This window comes from Lodderomyces elongisporus, chromosome 3, assembly GCF_030384665.1.
Source record: "Lodderomyces elongisporus chromosome 3, complete sequence".
In the NCBI taxonomy this organism is placed as follows: domain Eukaryota; kingdom Fungi; phylum Ascomycota; class Pichiomycetes; order Serinales; family Debaryomycetaceae; genus Lodderomyces; species Lodderomyces elongisporus.
The window spans coordinates 1-15,269 of record NC_083675.1 but is presented as its reverse complement, the minus strand read 5'-3'; the positions used below and the strand labels follow the sequence as shown (position 1 = coordinate 15,269).

The window sequence follows — 15,269 nt, the reverse complement described above, 5'->3', positions numbered from 1 at the left end:
CGTTGAGGCATTATTTTGTAACCAAATTTCAGTATTGTATAAATGGTATGTACGTATATACGTGTGTGTATGTATATGTGTATGTATGCATCTACTGCGTAAATAAAAATTCAGATTCGCTACCATAAAGTCTATTCATCTGTTGATGTATTTTTTTTTAAATTTTCTTTTTATTTTTGTTTTTCTGTTTTTTATTTTTAAATTTTTGAAAGAGAGACTATATTCTTCTAAAGCATCCCACTTTTCTAATAAAGTGTTGAACGCATCTCACATTTTCAAATCAGACATGCCGAAAAGCAAGATTTCCAATAAAGATGGTCCAACTAAAGGCGACTCTAATTCAAATAAGGGAGGCAATTCTGCGGGATTTGACTCGTCATTGAAGCTGCGAGCTAACAAGAAAAACCAAGTGTTCAAAGCACTTCTAGACAACCCATTCACACAGTCCAACATTTGGCCGTTTGTGGAACCACAAGTAGCTACAGATACTTTGGATCTTTTTGAAGCACTTGTAGGTCCTTTATTTGAGTCACGAAGATCTTCCACTTCCAAAAATGGACCAGCTTCTGCTGTAAAGGGAATAAGTTTAGGATTTAATTCAACAGTGGGGAAGTTGGAAGCACAAGCAGCAAACAACCGAGGGAAACACAAGGATAGTCGAGATCAGATTAAATGCTTATTGGTATGCAAGTACGATATAACACCACCTTTGTTGACAAGCATGCTTCCAGTGCTTTGCTTTACTGCTTCCAAGTCGTCACAGGATAGGGTAAAGTTGGTGCAATTGCCTCGAGGGAGTATGCAGAGGCTATCGCAGATGACGGGCACTCCCAACACGGGTATTGTGGGTATCAGCGCAGAAGTTAAAGAGGCGCACAACTTGATTGAGTATATAGAAAAACAAGTGGCTGATGTTGAGGCTCCGTGGTTGAATCAGATCTTTGACTCTCCGCATTTATTCTTCCCTCCAAAAGTAGCGCAGGTCGCCACTACACGAGGAGCCAGAAAGAAGAAGGAGAAGAAGAAGAAGAAGGGGGAGAAAAAAGAGGAAAGGGTTAGCAGTGGTGTTGGTGTTGGTGTTGGTGATGATATTGATATTGATATTGATAACGAGGACAATAAGCATACGACAGGGAAACAAAATTTAAAGGGGAGTACAAACACACAGCAAGGTTCTGCACAGATTTCAACAGCAAAAGAACACAAGGATGATCTGGCAATGGATGTGACAGTTGGGGATGTGAATTGAAGCAGTGTAGTGTAAGACCTGTTTATGGTGAATTTTATTTAGCATAATATAAGCAAGACAAGATTTTTTTTCTCCTCCGTCTTTTTAAAAAATATATATTGAGATATCAAATGATCTGTTGGTACCTGACCTTTTATGACCTCGGTATTCAGCTAGGCGGAAACACCAGAAGTAGAAGATGTATCATAGAGTAAATGGGACCAACTTTTGGTCAAGGTAAAGTTTCAATTTGATAAAAGAAGAAATTATTCTATATACGTTTACCTATGATAAGCAACTTACCAAATATAGTACTCTTTTTATGCTCACAACAAGTTAAATGTAGTATATCAGAGGAATTCAAGAGAAAGAGCAACAACTTTATCGACAGCTTCAACCTAGTAAATATATAAGTGATTATAATAAAGTCAGCTTCTCAACAGAAGTTTAATCGCCAGTTATTGGTAGCGAGATGTAAAGCACAGAAATTGCAAACTTGTTTAAAACTACTTCTCATATATGACACGCGTTGCGCGTAGGCATTTGGATTGGGACAATACCTTTCAAGAAAAAAAAAAAAAACAGGAAGAACCCGAACCCCGCTGGAAACTACCTACGAAACTTCCAACAAGCTGTAATAAACACTTGTCTTTTTCAACTTTCACATTTATATAGGAAATTAAACTTCCAAGCAAAATGTCACACACCACTTTGGATTTGCCATGGGTAGAAAAGTATCGTCCACGTGTTTTGGATGACATTGTGGGAAACGAAGAAACAGTTGAAAGGTTAAAGATCATTGCGAAAGACGGCAACATCCCTCATATGATTATTTCAGGCTTGCCTGGTATTGGGAAAACCACTTCGGTGCATTGTCTCGCATATGAACTTCTTGGGAAAGAATACTACCACCAAGCAACCATGGAACTTAATGCATCTGACGATAGAGGTATCGATGTAGTTAGAAACAAGATCAAGCAATTTGCCCAGACAAAGATCCTGATACCGCCAGGACGAACCAAGATCATTATTTTGGACGAAGCCGACTCAATGACCCCTGGAGCTCAGCAAGCGTTAAGAAGGACTATGGAGATTTATTCCAATACGACAAGGTTTGTGTTTGCATGCAACCAGTCGCTGAAAATCATTGAGCCCTTGCAATCACGGTGTGCTATTCTTCGATACAATAAATTATCCGACGAAGAAGTGTTGGCCAGATTACTCGAGATCATAAAGGCCGAGGATGTCAAATTCAACAACGAAGGGTTGCAAGCGTTGATATTTAGCGCAGAGGGAGATATGCGTCAAGCTATTAATAACTTACAGAGTACTGTAGCAGGGTTCGGGTTTGTCAATGATGTCAACGTGTTCAAGATTGTTGATCAGCCGCATCCTTTGGTGATTCAAAAGATCTTGACGCACTCGCTCAAGAAGGATATAGACCAAGCATTGCAGTTATTGGATGGTCTTTGGCTGAAGGGTTATTCGGCAATTGATATAGTTACGCTGTCGTTCAAAGTTGCCAAGACTATTCCCAATGTTGATGAACTGAAACGATTGGAGATGATCAAAGAGATTGGGTTTACGCATATGAGAGTGCTTGAAGGTTTAGGTACTTATCTACAGTTGAGTGGAATGTATGCCAAAATATGCAATCTCTAAACTAAAGAGGAAGGGGATGCACTATAGAGATATAAAGACGTATATATACATATGCATATATATATATGTACATATACACATCTATGTATCAATCATTTTTTTCTCACGAACGTGTTGTCAGGTACGCGTCAGCAAGTGATTGAAAATGTTTAATTTCGGCTTCAGCTTCAGCAGCCTCATTTTTTAAAATATTTAACACCAAAAAGTAATTGTTGTAGAGGAAAATCTCTCGGTTTACACCTTTAAAGTGAGCGCTAGCTTTTGTAAGTCCATTCTCAAAATCGTCTCGAACTCTACCTATCCGCAGACTAATGGGTCCATGGTCTTCTCTAAAGTTGAGCAAGGCCAGATAAAAAAGACCAAACTGCTGACTTATTTGCAATGGTGCTAATGACTTGGGCGTTTTCACAATATTGCGCTTGAGATATTCACAATTGAGGTCTATGTTTCGAGTAACCATTGGCCAAAGCTGTAAAAGCAACGAATTTAGATGCGCATCTATTATAGGAACATGGTTGTTGGTTAGTCTTTCCCGCGCCTGTTGTATAGCTTCTATCAGCAATAAAATTCCAAATATATCGCTTGTGCCGTTGACCAAATATTGAAGGAAACTGGTGCTCAAGTCAAATACATCACCAAACACTTCCGAAACCCATGAATGGTCTTTTTCCTCTCCGTGGTGGAAAAACTCAACAACAAAGTAATACTCGGCTGTTGCATTGTCTTCGAGCGCGGTCAAGAATTGACGTAGTATAAACTCCATGTAATATGTTGTTGGAATTGTTTCTGCCAACTGCGACGGAATGCATCGCTCTTTTGTCCCTAGTGCTTTAAGTCGTTGTTCAAATGACGATAAAATAATAGGACGGAGAAAGACTGGTCCATCCAGTGGCTTGCGTTGTACTTTCTCCAATGCATAAATATACTTTGCAAACTTGCTCTTGTAGTACCAACGCATGGTATGGAAATAGGCTTGCTTCAATTGGTCTGCCAAAACGGGTTGTCGTACTTGCAAAAACACGTATAAATTGTTTGCTTCGAGAAGCTGTTGCTGGACGTTTTGTGACGGAGTGCTCCGTTCAGCTCTTAGTGACCGAATTTTTTCAATCATAAAGTCACGGAACCTCTCCATCACTTTTGCTTCAATGAGGGTAGCTGCATCGGGCAGTGCTTTTTCTAGTACGAGTTGTACTTTTTCAAGGTAATGATTTGATAAATCTTCTTTGAGTATGTCTTTGATTGCATCTGGTGGAAGCACTTTTTGCTGAATTACTTGTTCGAGGCGTTTGGTGACTTCTTTGTTGAATTTCGAGTCCTGCGTAAGATCATTTGATTGTTTTTCCAAGTCAACGAGACTTGAAGATAGTTCTTTCAAGTCCTTTGAAAATGTGTTTAATAGCTTGCCAATGGGTTCGAGATCATGTCGTGATTTTGCAAGCTGTTTGTTGTAAGCTCGAAAGTCGGCCATCAATTCGACGAGGCTTTCGCTGTCGAGTTCCTTGGTGGGATGTTTCAATTCCGATTCAGAAGTGTCCGCTCGGTTAGCTTCAGCGTGGGGACTAGCCTCAACACCTGCACCATGGTTCGTATCAAGTGGTAGTATTTTTTCAAGCACTGCTATTGTCATTGATGGATATCTTGATATATATGTGTGTGTATGTATAAAGTTGAGTGATGTGGAGACAAAGTAAAGAGTCGAGCGGATCAATTTGTGTGCGTGTGTGTATTTATAACTACTTTTGCTTTTTGACGTTTTTCATATATTCTAACTCTTGGTTCCAGTTAGTGTGCGGTTTTGTGTACCAATTTGATTTTAATTCTTTAAGAAGGATTTGTGTTGCAATTTGTCTGTGTGCCACACAATGGAATCAACTATACGATTACAGTTTTAACACTCTTTACTAAAATAGAATGCAATAAAATAAAGACTTCAAGTAAGAAACGAAAAAGAAGAAATAAACACACCAACCAACCATCCAACAAATAAATAAATTAATAAAGCCCAAAAGAAAAACAACAAGGGTTGTTCAATACAAATGAAGTTGACATCGGCGCAACTAGTTGCTGTAAATAAAGGACATGCTCCAGGAACAGTGCTTTCAATACAAAGTGGTCCAGGGTGCGGTAAAAGCTTGTGCATCTCAAAGAGGATCGAGTCTCTTCTTGCAAAAGGTGTCAAAGCTGATGAAATAATCGTGTTATCATTAACTAATCGCGCAGTGAATTCATTAAGAAACACCATTTACAATTCATTTGGATCAGTTGCTAACGATTTGGTAATCAAGACTTTCCACTCTTTTGCTTCGATGTTATTGGAAGACAATGGTGCAGAGTACCATGCGGGAAAACCACCGTATAGTGTTTTAGATGATGCCAGTTGGAGAAGCTTTGCTGATTTCTTCAATGCCAAGCCCAAAATACTTGAGCAAGCCACTTTGGAAGTAAAGGATGGAGCCAGTCTTGAGGCTATTGCAGAGAAATATGCTATCCCGGTAAAGCGATTCAGAGAAATAGTTGATTACATGGACCAGAACGGTTTAGTGCGGTACCTGGGGTTGATCTCTGCTGCTATTGAACTACTAGACAAGTCTGATGGCAAGTTGAACACCATTGCCAATGCCAAAGTATTGATAATTGATGAGTTTCAGGATATGCAACCAAGCCTTTTACCATTTATCACCAAAATTGCAAAGCATGGCATTCCCAAACATATAACATTGGCTGGAGATAAGAACCAGTATATCTATGAGTTTCTTGGCTCTAGGCCATCTATTACTGAGGAGTTTATCAAGCAGTTAGGGTTTCCAGTGGATAGGGTTTTCCTAAATGAGTCATTTCGATTAACTCCAGAGATACTTGAGAGTGCAGATGCCATTATTCCAACAGAAATTAGGAGCATGAAGAATGCAGGAGTCAAAACTGTTGGACAGGGTAACATTTGCACGGATATTGTTGAGTTGATTGCACTTTCAGGAGGGATACTTAAATTCTCCGACTTTATGATCTTGGTGAGGTCCAATGCGGAGGTTGATACCATTTCGGAGATGTTGACCAAAGAGTATGGGATTAAATGCAACAAGTACAATGGTCTCGGGTGGGCAAACTCTGATATACACTTATTTTTGGATATCTTACACGTGTTGAACAAAAGTTATGGTTCTGATTTTGCATTATTGCTTATGCTCAAGAAATTTGGCATGGGGAAAAGGGAAGTTAAAAAAATATTTACAAACTACAAAAAATGGAACAAGAGTTCACACAATAAGCTTGAAAGTTTTCTCAAATTGACATTGGAAGATGCGAGATTCCAAGAGTTTCTCAATCTTCTTGAGCAAGAGAGACTTGGGTTGGACACTCCAATAACCATTATGGGGTCGCTTGCTCGAATTACCAAGAAATGGAATTTCTTTGCACAAGATAAGGACTTGCAGCAAAACCTTACTGATTTTTACTCGTCACTAAAGATTGCACATACAAATTATCTATTGGACTCGAGAGCAAACTCGAATTCAACATTTCTCGAGTATTTTTTGCGACATTATTTCGATGCCGAACCTATCCTGGATCACGACGCTGTAAATGTTTCTACAGTGCACAAGGCAAAAGGGTTGGAGTTTCCAGTTGTATTTGTTCCAAATAATGGTCGAATGAAACTTGGAGAGTCGCGACTAAAGTACGTGGCATTGACAAGGGCCAAAAATTTCCTTTACATTGGAGGTGAGCGTGGTGAAAAGAATTTGGATACAATTCAGGAGTATATGAAGCATGTTGCTGTTGATTTGAATCGAGCGATCCCGAGCACCAAAAGTTTTAATGCCGGTAAACATTTATTGAATTTGTATAGAAAGGTTCTAGTGTGAATTTTAGAATGAAAAAAAACAAAAATTATTATATGTTTATATAGGTGTATATATAGGTGTATATATAGATATATATATAGGTGTATATATAGATATTATGTGAGATGCAGAAGCAAATCCATGACTTCCGAGCTAGTCTCCTCGGTCGACAGTGAGGTACTGGTATTGTTATCGTTGCCATTTTCATTATAGTTGTCTATATCTTCCAGCGTCTTTTCTTCTTCTTGTTCTTCTTCCTCCTCCTTCTCCTCTTCTTCTTCCTCTTCTTCCTCTTCTTCCTCACTGTCTTGCTGTTCAAACTCATTCACCTCAATATCTTCAGCAAATGCAACTTTTCTAGGAGTTGATCCTCCAGATGGACTAGGCGACGTCTTCCGTTTCTTTAATTCTGGCTCATTTTCAGAGTCTTCCTCGTCTTCGTATTTGGGCAACTCATCCTCATCTTCACTATTAGAATTATTATTGTTGTTGTTGTTGTTGTTGTCATCGGCATTTGCATCCCTGCCACTTCCTTTATCATTTGCAGCTCCATCTCCGCCTTTGAATTTTTCCTCCTGCTCGCCAGCCTCGCTTTTTAGTTTCGCTCGCACTTCCTTGATCTTCTCCATCTTGTCCTTGATTACCGCAATTTTTGTCTCATCTGCCCTAATACCTTCCGTTATGACGGATGCCAACGACTCTATATTCGAAATAATACTCTCTCTGGTCTGCTTAATTTCCTCGATATTCTTGATTGAAACCTTGCTAAGCTTCTCCAAAACGTTGAGCTTATTAAGATGAATTTGCGTCTTGGGCAAATTGTCTGCATTCAAGTTGAGATATGTCTTGGACTGTATTCCCAATTGCGTAAGGTTTCCTTGACTGATATTTGTAAGTTGCTCCACATGTTGGAGAAGGTCATTGATGACTTTCAACTCGAGGTTCACTATTGGCTGATTGCTCGAGGTCGAAGTCGAAGTCGAAGCCGCCGTGGTACTGGATGTCGATACTGGTGCTGCTAGTGGCTTTGCAGATTTGAATGCCTTTCTCAAATCATCAAGGTAGTATGTAGAAAACACTTGTCGCTGTTCCCAAACTGAAACAACTCGATCGATCTTGGCTTTGATTTTTGGATCTACTTGGGCATACACAGGGCTGACCACGTTCGGTAGAATCTTGCTGAAGCTCTGAATATATTGCACCCTATTCAGACGCTTGGCTTGTTGCACTACATCGTTGCAAAGGTATATCAAAAGTAATTTTTTACTATCCGATGAGGTACGTGTGAGTTGTGACTTCCAGATGTCTACCAATTCCTCCGATGCCAGAACATTGGCAAGCATGAACTTTGACAAAGAGGTGATGGACTCCTGTGTCTCGTTGATCGCTTCTAGCTTAGATGAAAATGACGATTTGAGAGACATTTTGGAAAGGGGTAAATCTAGCTATGATAAAATGGAGATCCAACTGCGATCAAATTTGAAGGGAAGTCTGACAGGATTTCGACAAATATGTATGTAAGTGTGTCTGTGTGTGTGTGTGTGTGTGGAGGAAAGAGTGAATCTCAAAGTGAGGTTGAGAAAAAAAAAACCAAAGATGCGTTTATTGTTTCTGCCGGTCTGATTTTGAGGAGTTTTTGGAGAGTATCTGGAGAGAATGCTGCGAGTCTGCGATTTTTGTTCTGGAGAGATGTTTTGGTTTCACCAAGACTAAGAAAAGGAAAAAATAAAAAACCCACAACAAATAAAGGTAGATTACCTGGAAAGATATAGACAATTATATTTATATTAAATATACGAAACCAAACATAGACATTTGCATAGACAAAGACAAAGACAAATAAAATAAAATTAACCAAGTTATACAATACCATACCAAATCATACCGAAACAAGATAGAACAGAAGAAATCATACAACTTCCTCTATAATGCCACCTAAGAAATCTAAAGCTAAAGACAGTGTCAAGGATGCCGTTTCCGAATTGAGCAAAAGTAAAGTCAAGAAGCCCACTAGTGCTGGTTCGAGACCAGGCTCAAGCAAATCACCTACTATACTTACGGAAGACGTGATTTCAACAACAGATATTGGAACGCTTATCGATTTGGTCAATGAAAATGTACATACCAATGCCGATATAATTCACAACAAGTATAAGGATTTGGCCGAGGAGCAGATGTCACAAGATCACCTACTAATTCAAGAACTACGAGAAGAGAATGAGAGGTTGACACAGCGATTGTCGGAGTCCTCCAGCAATGCTGAATTCACATCGCCGATTAGGAAGAAAAAGATCAAGCAAGACGATTTCGAAAAGGAGAGGGAGCATATATGTTTCACACTAGACCTTTTGGAGTTACTCACGGGGATCAAAGTTACCAACTTCGAAGAGTCGCCAACGCGGTATACTTTTGATATCAAACAGACGTCTTCCAATAAGGAGTTGTTTATTGAGTACCTGCTTATATTGTCCAAAGTCGACTCGTCGCAGATCAACTATGTACCGACGTTTTTGGAAGACGATGGCACAAGAGACTCGGCATATAAAGCAAACCAAAAGAACTTGGTAAAGGTTCTACCGGATTATCTATGTGAATATTTATCGTTCCCTTTCAACACGCTAGCGCAGTTTTATGGAAAAGTCAACAAAGCTTTAAATAGAAAATAGCTTAAGTTAAGAACTATATATATATATATATATAAATAAAAGTCAATTAGAGTGAAGTCACAGGGTTAAAGATCTATTGATTTATTGTTTTCTTTCTAAAAAAAATACTCTGCTAACTAATTACCAACTTTCCGTCAACATTGGCAACTGTCAAATTCTTTAAAAGCTGTTTCAAAGCCTTTGAGTCGTCCTTGGAGGCTTTCTTTAAAACTTTGTAGAAATTTTGTGATTTATTTACAAGTGGGGCGAGCGAGTCAGCAGCGCTTGACGATTTGCTCTTGGATGCTTTGGCAGACGCTTTTGTGTTTTCCTTTGGTGCTGCCTTTGGTGCTGCCTTTGGTTCTTCTTTTGGCTCTTCCTTTGGTTCTTTCTTGGCTGCTTTCTTTGACTCTTCCTTCTTTTCTACTTTAGGTGCTTGTTTTGCCTTTGCAGTATCTGCCTTCTTGTTTTCTCCCTTCTTTCCCTTGTACAATCCCTTTTCATATTTCTCTGCCTCTGAAATACAGGATGTGTGCTGATTGTGGTCGTTTCCCTGAAATGTGGTTGAACAATCAATACAGGTAAAGTACGCGCCGTAGCATCTCTGCTGGTGCTGGTTGAGTTTCTTTTTGATCACTGTGTCATTGCAGACTTCACAAGAAAATGAGACCATTGTGTATTTTTGGTGTTTAGTAGAGCGATGGGCTTTGTTAAGTCTTTGTTGTAGTTTTCAATTTTGGCGCGATGTCCTTATTTTTCATTTCTTTTTTGATTCTTCCTTTTTTATTTTTTACTTTTAATCTTTTAATATTTTTTAAATTATATTTTTTTATTTTTTATTTTTTTAAATTTTTTTAAATTCCCTGATTTATGCTGCAATGGTGGAAAAGAGGTGTAGAACACGATCCATCTTAAATTTCATAAACAAACGACCCAGCGATATGAATCTGGTCCTGCTATCCAGTAAAGATCCATTGATTCTTTTTTTTCATAACGAAAGAGAAAAGAAGAAAAGTAAAAACAGTAATAACAAAACCCAAAATTCATCACCAGACTGGTTCATCTTCTTTCTTTCGTTGCACTCTCACAATCTCATAATCATCACTAACCTCTTTCTCCAAGTGGTCGGTCAAAAAGCCTTGTAGTCTATAGTAGTCGTCCTTCTTGTCGAATTTCCTCTTGTTTTCAATCAAGTCCATCATTTCTTCTTCTCCCAACTGCTGGTACTTGTCGTCGTATTTCTCCCACTTGATACTGGTGAATTTTTGCAAGTATAGCGAACCAGCCACGATTGAAAGAATGAATGGTAAGCCAAGGAATAAAAAGTGGTTTTTTTTTACAAGTTTTGCGTACTTTCCGGCAATAGTCTTGTTGTATGCCTCTTGCTCCTTTTTGCCTCTAAACGTGTGAACTCCAAAACTAGGCATATTCGTGGTTGTATGTGGTTGCAGTGATGAAATGTGATAACTCTAGTTCGCGATATTGCAAGCTGAGATCTTTATGAACGATTGCAAACTTATTTAACTGGTACTTGATCAAATCTAATTCAGGTTGGATCGACTTAACTTGCTAAAATTTGGATGTTATATGGCTAGATCCTAGTGTGTAAGTAAGTCACGCCAGACGTTTAATTTTGTATTTTCCTTTTTGTCTTTTTTTTTTCATTTTTGCTCTTTTTATTTTTACCTTAAAGAACTGCGCGCAAGTAGACTTTGATTCGCCATACAAGTTATATAATACCAGTACACAATTTACACACATACAATAACCTTTCATTGTCTTCAGCTTTATCCTCCTCCTCCTCATCATCATCATCTTCATCATCCTCCTCCTCCACATTACGTTTCAAATTCTTGCTTGCTAAGCTCTTCTATTTCTCCATAGGTGAATGGGATAAACAAAAGCTCCAACCCGGCTGCATCCTTGACCAATTGACACATTTTGTGGTCAATGTATTCCTTCATCATTGTTCTAAACGTAATCTCGTTTGCTACAATGAATGCACTAAGACACTCCCTGAGCAACTCTCTGAGCTCCGTAGCGTACTTTACAACTCCCTTGAGACCCACACCTCTCACATCAGCGACGGGTTTCATCTTGTTCAACTGACTCTCCATAAGCTTGCGGTATAATGTGCGGTGGTTTTCAGTTAATGAGCCAAGCACAAACTTGGCACCAAGACTACCAACAAACTTTTTGGATTTTCCTAAGCCAAGAATATCCTTGAACGAAAGCTCTGAAGTGTAGCCTTCATAAGTTGTCATATCGTGCCAGATCAAGTTCAGGTTCTTGGACTTTGACAGATCCCACAATAGTGGCGCATTCACGTGATCCGTTGACGTGATTGCCCAAATCTCGGGGATGCTGATTAGTTGCGCAAAAAGCCCTTGGATCTTATCCAGTCTCAACGCCTCTCCGTCTATACTGTGTACAATCAACACTAGTTTTGGCATAGTCAACTTTTGGTTTTTCATGTAATCAACGAGGAAAGGAACTGTTTCGGAAATGTGTTTGGGAAGCTTTGCAGTTTCTTCTCGAACAAGGATATCAGCTATTTGCAAAACAATGGACTTGAAATCGACATTTGGGTTGTAGCCATTGACAACGAGGATTTGGGGAGGAGTTTTGCCTGTATAGACATCGTTCCACCAATCTATAAAATAGTTTTCAGCAAAGTCATTGATGATGTTGATCTTGGAGCCAACACCAAAGAAATTGATATTGAAACCTTGCGAAAGCTCAAAGCACCATTGGTGGTAAAGGGATTTGTGAACTTTCTTAAGAGCTTGTTTAGACTCGTGCAAGAGCAGGTCGCCCAATTGGATTGCCTTTCGAAACTCATCTCTGGTGACTAAAGGTGCAGACGAGCTCAATGATTTGGTGTTGGATCTGAACCTGGCATGTAGTTGTTCAAAGTAACCTTCGGGTCCTTCCAACGAGAATGCTTGCTCGTCAACTAATCTTTCGTAATTTGTTTTCGAGGGGTCCTGTCCATTCATGTATTTTATGAGGTACTCTTCATCGGCGATGTGGCCGTCTGTGTCCAACTTGGGAAGTGGGAGTGGTTCAAATTTTGCCTCAGTTTTAGTTTTCTCGTCGCCATTTTTGACTCCACTGATTATGTTGTTTGTATACTGATTTGATTGGAGTAGTGTCTCGGCAAATGAACTGGTGGGTTTTGCGGGTTTTCTCTTTGGTGATTGCAATCGTGATTGAGATGGAGGATTCGACTCTGATGCAGGTTCCAATGCAGATGTTGATTCAAATGCTGGTGTAGATGCTGGTTCAGATACCGGTGCAAATGCTGGTGCTGGTGACGATGAAGAAGCCTTTAACGACTGCAGCAGACCAAACATGTCATCGTCTTGTTGAAAGATGCTTTTCACCTTGTTTAATACCTCGGGCTTTCTTCGACGCTTAAATGCCCTTGGCTTTGCTTCAGTTTTCTTTATCTCCTTTTCTGCTTCGTAGTCGACATCCAAGTCAGAGTCCATGCTGTCTTCCAGAAAATGTTCAACCTTGCTTTTTGCTTTTGGAGTACGTTTCTGTCTTCGTCGTCTTGTCGGTTTCGACTCGGATTCATCGATTTCTAACTCGACGTCGCTCCCATAGTTGACGTTATACTCGTCAAGAATCTTTTCTGCAAGTTTGAGTTCTTGACCGGCCAATTCATTTTCACTCGAGTCTTCATACTCTTGCATCAATCTGCTGTACAAGGTGCGTTTTGCCCGTTTCTTTGCTGATTGGTCCAAGTCGATAATCAGTCTTTTCTCCGGCGACCTCAATCCGGACCGTCCATTGGGCGTTGTCTTTACTGGAGACAAGCTCGTTGCACTGAATCGTCGCAAATCAACATTGATTATTTCTCTTGTCTTTTTCGAAGGTGATCTGAGTGGGCTGATCGACATTTGTTGTGGAGCAGAGAGTATTCCCTTTTTTTAGGGTTTATGTGGGTTCCGAGGCTTTTTTTGTTTTGAATATTTTCGCGCATCATTGAAAAGGTTTTGGAAAACGAGATTGCATCTCGCGATAGAAACGAAAAAGGAACATCTAGAGCTGGTATCTACATCAAGTGCCACCACCAAATAATATCATCTCACCCACACTACCACTACCACTACCACAACCACAACCACCAAGCGCTTAACATACATACATTTCTAAGATGCTTACATTTTGCCCGCATTGTCTGAATATGCTTTTGATCTCGGCAGGTGACGATAACATCAACCGGTTCTACTGCTCGACGTGTCCCTATGAATTTAAAATCACCGGTCTTCAGATATACGACAGAAAACTACTAAACAGAAAGGAAGTGGACGATGTTTTGGGAGGAGAGGGAACTTGGGACAATGTGGACCAAACCACGACACAGTGTCCGATAGATTCATGTGGAGGCACCAAGGCGTACTTTTTCCAACTTCAAATAAGATCTGCCGATGAGCCCATGACTACATTTTACAAGTGTGTCAAGTGTGGACACCGATGGAAGGAGAACTGATCCGAGGGTTGTGTTTATATGTTTATCAATATACAGAAATGACTACGAGAAGTGGACTAAATGACTAACAATATTGAAACGACTTTGGATTTGTAGAATGACTTTTCGGTTGTTTTGAAGGACAACATTGTAGTGTTAAAGTGGAAGTTGCCGTGTATTATACCAGGTTTTGCTTGAATTTTCTGCAAGTAGTGGGATACTATTTACATGATGTCCGCTATTTGTGAGTTGCACTTTGACCAATCAGAGTTTGATGTGCTTTAGTCTGAGAATACCATGGAAGCATGCTGATGAGCTCGCATCTAAGGAAAAACAAAAAGCAAGATCTAAAATAATTGGTATACGTATTGTGATTACATAAGTCTCATTCTCTAAATATCTAAAAGTTATTCTTACCAAAGGGGGTCTAAAAGAAAATTGTAGATCTTATCCTTAACAAAATCCTGGTCGAATTCATCTATGGAGACAAGAAAGTATTGATGGAGAGAATTGTGATGGATGTTCACAGATCACGTGATACTGTCTTTGAACTCGGCACAGTAGTTTTAGAAGTGCTAATAGTAAATCCAAAGCAGCGTGTTTGAGTAACCACAGGAAGGGGTTGAAATGCTGACATAAATTGTTAAAACATATGGAATTGATCAAATAACCGAAATTGTCTTCGACATGACTAGATGATGAATGGAAGAGGGTAATCATTGTACAAAGTTGTGAGAAAAATTAATAATGCGTGAACTAGTTTGACTTAAAAATGAGCAAAAAATATGACAGTATCAACAGAACTGCAAAAATTGATTCTGTTTGCAAACAAAAATTTAAAGACTACATCATCATAAGGATCATGAAGTAAAGGTAAAAATAAGGATATCATGAAAGAAACAAGTAAACGTCAAGGGATATATGGATTGCTTCACTTGATTATAGACTTTAATGGTTGATAAATAGTAGATGCACTTGAAACTCGGTGTAAGGATGCACTTGCAACTCGGTGTAAGGATGCACTTGCAACTCGGTGTAAGGATGCACTTGAAACTCGGTGTAAGGATGCACTTGAAACTCGGTGTAAGGATGCACTTGAAACTCGGTGTAAGGATGCACTTGAAACTCGGTGTAAGGATGCACTTGAAACTCGGTGTAAGGATGCACTTGAAACTCGGTGTAAGGATGCACTTGAAACTCGGTGTAAGGATGCACTTGAAACTCGGTGTAAGGATGCACTTGAAACTCGGTGTAAGGATGCACTTGAAACTCGGTGTAAGGATGCACTTGAAACTCGGTGTAAGGATGCACTTGAAACTCGGTGTAAGGATGCACTTGAAACTCGGTGTAAGGATGCACTTGAAACTCGGTGTAAGGATGCACTTGAAACTCGGTGTAAGGATGCACTTGAAACA

The 15,269-nt window shown here is 39.5% G+C and overlaps 10 protein-coding genes across 10 annotated transcripts; 5 read left to right on the top strand and 5 right to left on the bottom strand. All coding sequences in view use genetic code 12, as the record gives it.

The window, feature by feature from the left end:
• Positions 1 to 47: 47 nt before the first annotated feature.
• On the top strand, positions 48 to 1,249 carry POP3 (RNase P and RNase MRP subunit; the record flags this gene model as incomplete). Its single annotated transcript, XM_001523336.2, has 2 exons — positions 48 to 53; positions 215 to 1,249. 2 exons carry the CDS (start codon positions 48 to 50, stop codon positions 1,247 to 1,249), a joined length of 1,041 nt encoding a protein of 346 aa, XP_001523386.2.
• A 675-nt stretch (positions 1,250 to 1,924) lies between these two features.
• Positions 1,925 to 2,890, top strand: RFC4 (replication factor C subunit 4; the record flags this gene model as incomplete). The annotated part of the gene is made up of 1 exon (XM_001523335.1): positions 1,925 to 2,890. One exon carries the CDS (start codon positions 1,925 to 1,927, stop codon positions 2,888 to 2,890), a length of 966 nt encoding a protein of 321 aa, XP_001523385.2.
• Positions 2,891 to 2,993: 103 nt separating this feature from the next.
• VPS52 (Vacuolar protein sorting-associated protein 52) lies at positions 2,994 to 4,517 on the bottom strand (the record flags this gene model as incomplete). The annotated part of the gene is made up of 1 exon (XM_001523334.1): positions 2,994 to 4,517. One exon carries the CDS (start codon positions 4,515 to 4,517, stop codon positions 2,994 to 2,996), a length of 1,524 nt encoding a protein of 507 aa, XP_001523384.2.
• A 409-nt stretch (positions 4,518 to 4,926) lies between these two features.
• Positions 4,927 to 6,750, top strand: HMI1 (ATP-dependent 3'-5' DNA helicase; the record flags this gene model as incomplete). The annotated part of the gene is made up of 1 exon (XM_001523333.1): positions 4,927 to 6,750. One exon carries the CDS (start codon positions 4,927 to 4,929, stop codon positions 6,748 to 6,750), a length of 1,824 nt encoding a protein of 607 aa, XP_001523383.2.
• Positions 6,751 to 6,845: 95 nt separating this feature from the next.
• On the bottom strand, positions 6,846 to 8,153 carry PVL30_002325 (uncharacterized protein; the record flags this gene model as incomplete). Its single annotated transcript, XM_001523332.1, has 1 exon — positions 6,846 to 8,153. One exon carries the CDS (start codon positions 8,151 to 8,153, stop codon positions 6,846 to 6,848), a length of 1,308 nt encoding a protein of 435 aa, XP_001523382.2.
• Positions 8,154 to 8,657: 504 nt separating this feature from the next.
• On the top strand, positions 8,658 to 9,395 carry CSM1 (csm1-like protein; the record flags this gene model as incomplete). The annotated part of the gene is made up of 1 exon (XM_001523331.1): positions 8,658 to 9,395. The coding sequence occupies one exon, from the start codon at positions 8,658 to 8,660 to the stop codon at positions 9,393 to 9,395; it is 738 nt and encodes a 245-aa protein (XP_001523381.2).
• A 112-nt stretch (positions 9,396 to 9,507) lies between these two features.
• Positions 9,508 to 10,284, bottom strand: PVL30_002323 (uncharacterized protein; the record flags this gene model as incomplete). Its single annotated transcript, XM_001523330.2, has 3 exons — positions 9,508 to 10,025; positions 10,169 to 10,175; positions 10,276 to 10,284. 3 exons carry the CDS (start codon positions 10,282 to 10,284, stop codon positions 9,508 to 9,510), a joined length of 534 nt encoding a protein of 177 aa, XP_001523380.2.
• A 136-nt stretch (positions 10,285 to 10,420) lies between these two features.
• On the bottom strand, positions 10,421 to 10,801 carry COX16 (Cytochrome oxidase assembly; the record flags this gene model as incomplete). Its single annotated transcript, XM_001523329.1, has 1 exon — positions 10,421 to 10,801. One exon carries the CDS (start codon positions 10,799 to 10,801, stop codon positions 10,421 to 10,423), a length of 381 nt encoding a protein of 126 aa, XP_001523379.1.
• A 411-nt stretch (positions 10,802 to 11,212) lies between these two features.
• On the bottom strand, positions 11,213 to 13,282 carry ORC2 (Origin recognition complex subunit 2; the record flags this gene model as incomplete). Its single annotated transcript, XM_001523328.2, has 1 exon — positions 11,213 to 13,282. The coding sequence occupies one exon, from the start codon at positions 13,280 to 13,282 to the stop codon at positions 11,213 to 11,215; it is 2,070 nt and encodes a 689-aa protein (XP_001523378.2).
• A 257-nt stretch (positions 13,283 to 13,539) lies between these two features.
• RPC11 (RNA polymerase III C11 subunit) lies at positions 13,540 to 13,875 on the top strand (the record flags this gene model as incomplete). The annotated part of the gene is made up of 1 exon (XM_061119364.1): positions 13,540 to 13,875. One exon carries the CDS (start codon positions 13,540 to 13,542, stop codon positions 13,873 to 13,875), a length of 336 nt encoding a protein of 111 aa, XP_060975347.1.
• Between the last annotated feature and the right edge of the window lie 1,394 nt (positions 13,876 to 15,269).